The sequence below is a fragment of the Centrocercus urophasianus genome, unplaced genomic scaffold (assembly GCF_019232065.1).
Source record: "Centrocercus urophasianus isolate 14NV4802_14NV808 unplaced genomic scaffold, USGS_Curo_1.0 seq_16, whole genome shotgun sequence".
In the NCBI taxonomy this organism is placed as follows: domain Eukaryota; kingdom Metazoa; phylum Chordata; class Aves; order Galliformes; family Phasianidae; genus Centrocercus; species Centrocercus urophasianus.
This window is the reverse complement of record NW_024884711.1, coordinates 30,831,287-30,834,883: the sequence shown is the minus strand read 5'-3', so window position 1 is coordinate 30,834,883 and position 3,597 is coordinate 30,831,287. Positions and strand designations below refer to the sequence as shown.

At 56.0% G+C, this 3,597-nt stretch overlaps 1 protein-coding gene across 1 annotated transcript; it reads right to left on the bottom strand.

Moving 5' to 3' along the window:
* Positions 1-631: 631 nt before the first annotated feature.
* On the bottom strand, positions 632-3,005 carry OTUD1 (OTU deubiquitinase 1). Its single transcript, XM_042816929.1, has one exon. The coding sequence runs from the start codon at positions 2,953-2,955 to the stop codon at positions 1,813-1,815; it is 1,143 nt and encodes a 380-aa protein (XP_042672863.1). The 5' UTR covers positions 2,956-3,005; the 3' UTR covers positions 632-1,812.
* Positions 3,006-3,597: the final 592 nt, after the last annotated feature.

The following is a 3,597-nucleotide window of genomic DNA, read 5'->3' as shown; positions in this document are numbered from 1 at the left end:
AAAGCTGTATTTCCTTATGATACAACTTCCATCCAAGTAACTGAGAGAAGTACAGAGGGAGGGCTAACCTAAAACAAGCCTGGGAACGGCTGCAGAATAAAAGTTACCAGACACATTCCACAAAATGGCTTGGCTTGGCAAGGACCTTACTACCCACCCAGTCCCATCCCTCTGCCATAGGCAGGGCTGCCACTCATCAGCTTGAGCTGCCCTGGGCCCCATCCAATCTGACCTTGAATGTCTCCTGGGATGGGGCATCCACAGCTTCTGTGTGCAACATGAGACCGAGCGAACGCTTGCACTGCCCAGCAGGGCTCTGTTTCACCACAATCCATGGTACCATTCCCTGGTACAGACAAGAATCCCTCAGGGCTTTCTCAAGGGCAAATATTTATGCTAAGACCACTTGTAAGTACAAAAGAATTGAAATACTTGTCATTAAGTGTTTGCTTTTCTTTCACACCTCCAGACCACCCATAATATCACCTGTTCACATTTATCAAATATTATGTCCCTGCTTCCCCCCCACTCACTGGGGAAAGTAAGGCAAAGAAGGTAAGTAACAGCTCTTGGGAATGAACTTCCAGTTCCTCATGCCAGGAGCACAAAGCATAGAAAAAAAGAGCACAAGTAAAATTATATTCTTTATTCATTCCATTTTAGCTGAGAATATTCCTATTATACAAATACTGTATAAATTCCAAAATCACAATATATTACAAAATAAAAAAGTACAAACTGCAGTACTTAATAAATATATCTAACAAGTTAATCAGAAAGTAGAAGAAACAGAATTTAGGTTGGAAACATTTAAATGTTTGACCCAGCAAACCATACAAATCTCAATTTAAATACTTTTTAACGCAGAATACCATTCCTGATTTCTTATTTAGAAAATAACATCCAATGAATAAAATGTTGTGATCAGATAATGATTTGTTGGTGCAATACAAGCGCCAAAACAGAAGCAGGGCTCATACAAAAGACACCATAACCCCAGAAACAGGAACACAAACACCGAGGTGCAGCCAAGGCAATTACTGCCAAAGCGGTAGGCTATTATCTAGTCACAACATTCTATTGCAAGTTAATGTTCTGTTATTACAGATAAATAACATAAACGGCGCAGAGGGTGAGCCAACCAGGCAACGAGAGGCCAGTTTACTCAAAACAGTAATTAAATACAGAAGAGTCAATTGCTCCCCACGCGGTGCACATGGAGCTGCATTCCAGCCGGCTCAGAGGACCTGTTCTGCACTCGAGGCAGAGAAACCAACTGTTCTGAAAGCAGTCTTCTCCTGCTTTGCCGCACTTGAACAAGAACTATTGTTTTGCAAAGAATACCCAAGTTTCTTTCACCAGTTTGGAAGGGTCGCTTGACATTGGCTTCATTTGGTAAAAATATAAGGTTTATGGGTAAAAAACACAGCAAAAAATAGCTGTTACATCATAAGCCTTATTTACAAAAATTGTTACAAATGTTTTTGGCTATGCAGCTCAAAGCCAGATACTAACATGAGATGTAAAAGATGGACGTAACAGTTTAAAAATGTGCAAAAAATACATTCTCATAGAAAATAGAGAAACGGTGAGGAGGGGAGACACAAACATACACAGAGAACCTGCTGGCAAATAATCCGAGGCTAAGTTTCTACAACAGAATACTACAAACACGCCTGGAATTATCCCCCACGATCTACCGCTCATCTCAGTCCGGGGTGCTGCTGCTTCATTAAGGATTAAGGCATCACCATCACGGCCAGCACACTTCCATCTGTCCATCTGTCCCTGCAGCCCTCCTCCCGGGCGGCCTCACGAGCAGGCGTTCTGCTCGATGTACATCTTGGAGAGGGACACAGCCATGGACTTGGCCAGCTCCTCGTCCCGCCGGCGCTGCACCTGAGTCTGCCTGCACCAGGCCTCGTACTCGGGGTTGGGGCAGACGCGGTCCAGCACGGCGTCGTAGTGGCCGTTGCTCAGCCAGCTCAGCCAGATGCTGGGCCGCGTCGGGTCCTCGGGCCCCAAGTAGTGAACCATGGTGGAAACGGTGGGGCTCTCGGGCCGCCCGCCCGTCGTCAGGTGGATGTTGACGTTCAGCATCTGCCCCATGGCCAGCAGCTCAGGGTAGCCGGCCCAGGCGCCGTCCTGCGCGGCGGCGATGAGGAACTCCCCGACGTCGCCCTCGATGATGGGGCCGAAGTGGTCCAGGTGGTCGGCGATGTAATGCACCGTCTGCTCGCGGAGCTCACCGTGCAGCCGCTGGTCCCCGTACACCGCCTTGCAGACGGCGCGGTACAGGCAGTTCCCGTCGGGGATGATGTGGAAGCGGAAGCGGCCCTTCTGCCGCAGGTACCGGTCTTGTTTTTCCACCTCGGCCAGGTACAGCGCCAGCTTCTCGCTGCGCTCCGCCCGCCGCGCCCCGGCCGCGCCGCCGCCCTCCTCGTCCTCCCCGCCGCGCTCGGGCTGCGGGCCGGGCTGGCCGGCGGCGGCGGCCTGCAGCGCCTGGCAGTGCTCGCTGAGCCGCAGGCTGCGGTTGCTGGGCTCCTCGGCGCCGCTCTGCACGACGCCCTCCAGCCAGGCGCGGCCGTGCGGAGCGGGCTCGGGCCGGGGCAGCAGGCGGATAGGCACCACGCGCTCCAGCGGGCGGCGGCGGCTGACGGTGAGTTGCGCGCAGGAGCTGTACTGCGGGCCGGCGGCGGCGGCGGCGGGGCCGCTCGGCATCACCTCCAGGCAGGAGGAGAAGGCGGGCATGGCGGCGGCGGCAGGGCCCCCCGGGCTCGGGCCGTCCTTGGCGGGGCTCTCGGCGGTCGGGCTGGGGCTCGGCCCTGCGGCGTCGCTCGCTGCGTCGGCAGAGGGGGGTCCCGGCGGCACGGAGACCTTGAAAACGGCCGCGGCGCTCGGAGGGGCCGTCCCGCCTGCGGGGTAGTGGGTGATCACGGAGCTGTAGAGCTGCATCCTCGGCTCCCCGCGGGCGGCGCTTTATAGGCGGCGCCGCCGGAGCCGGGGCGGGGAGCGGCGGCGGGGGCCGCGCCGGGGCTGCCGGAGAGGATGAGCCGCCCGGGTAAAAATAACCCGGGGCATCGCCCCCTCCCCGCCGCCCCTCCCCTGCCCCGCGCTGCCCGCTGGGCCCGGCGGCGCCCGCCGCAATTCCGACTGCGCCACAAGCGGCGCGGCCCCGCCGCCAGGGCCCGCCCCTCCGCGGGAGCGCGCGGCGAAGCGCTGAGGCGTTTCTGGAAGCTGCTGGGGGCGGGGCGGGGAGGCGCCGTGTTTACCTCGGGGCCCGCGCACGTTGGAATGCGGGGGGCGGGGTTGCGATAGGCCACGCCCATCGGCGGGGGGACGCGCCGCGGTGAACGACTGTGGGAACGGCCGGAGTTCGGCTTAGGGAAATGTGGTGCGAGTACATGCGTACATAAAACTACGATATAAGTCATCAGCTAAAGCGTGGTACATATAGACGTGTACATAAAACTACGATATAAGTCACCAGTTAATAATTGGAGAGGAGAGATTTAAAATACATTCCCAAAGATCATGGGCAATTGGTTTATTGATGTCGGTGGCACCTTAAATCAGCACGTGTCTTTTTGCCTTAGC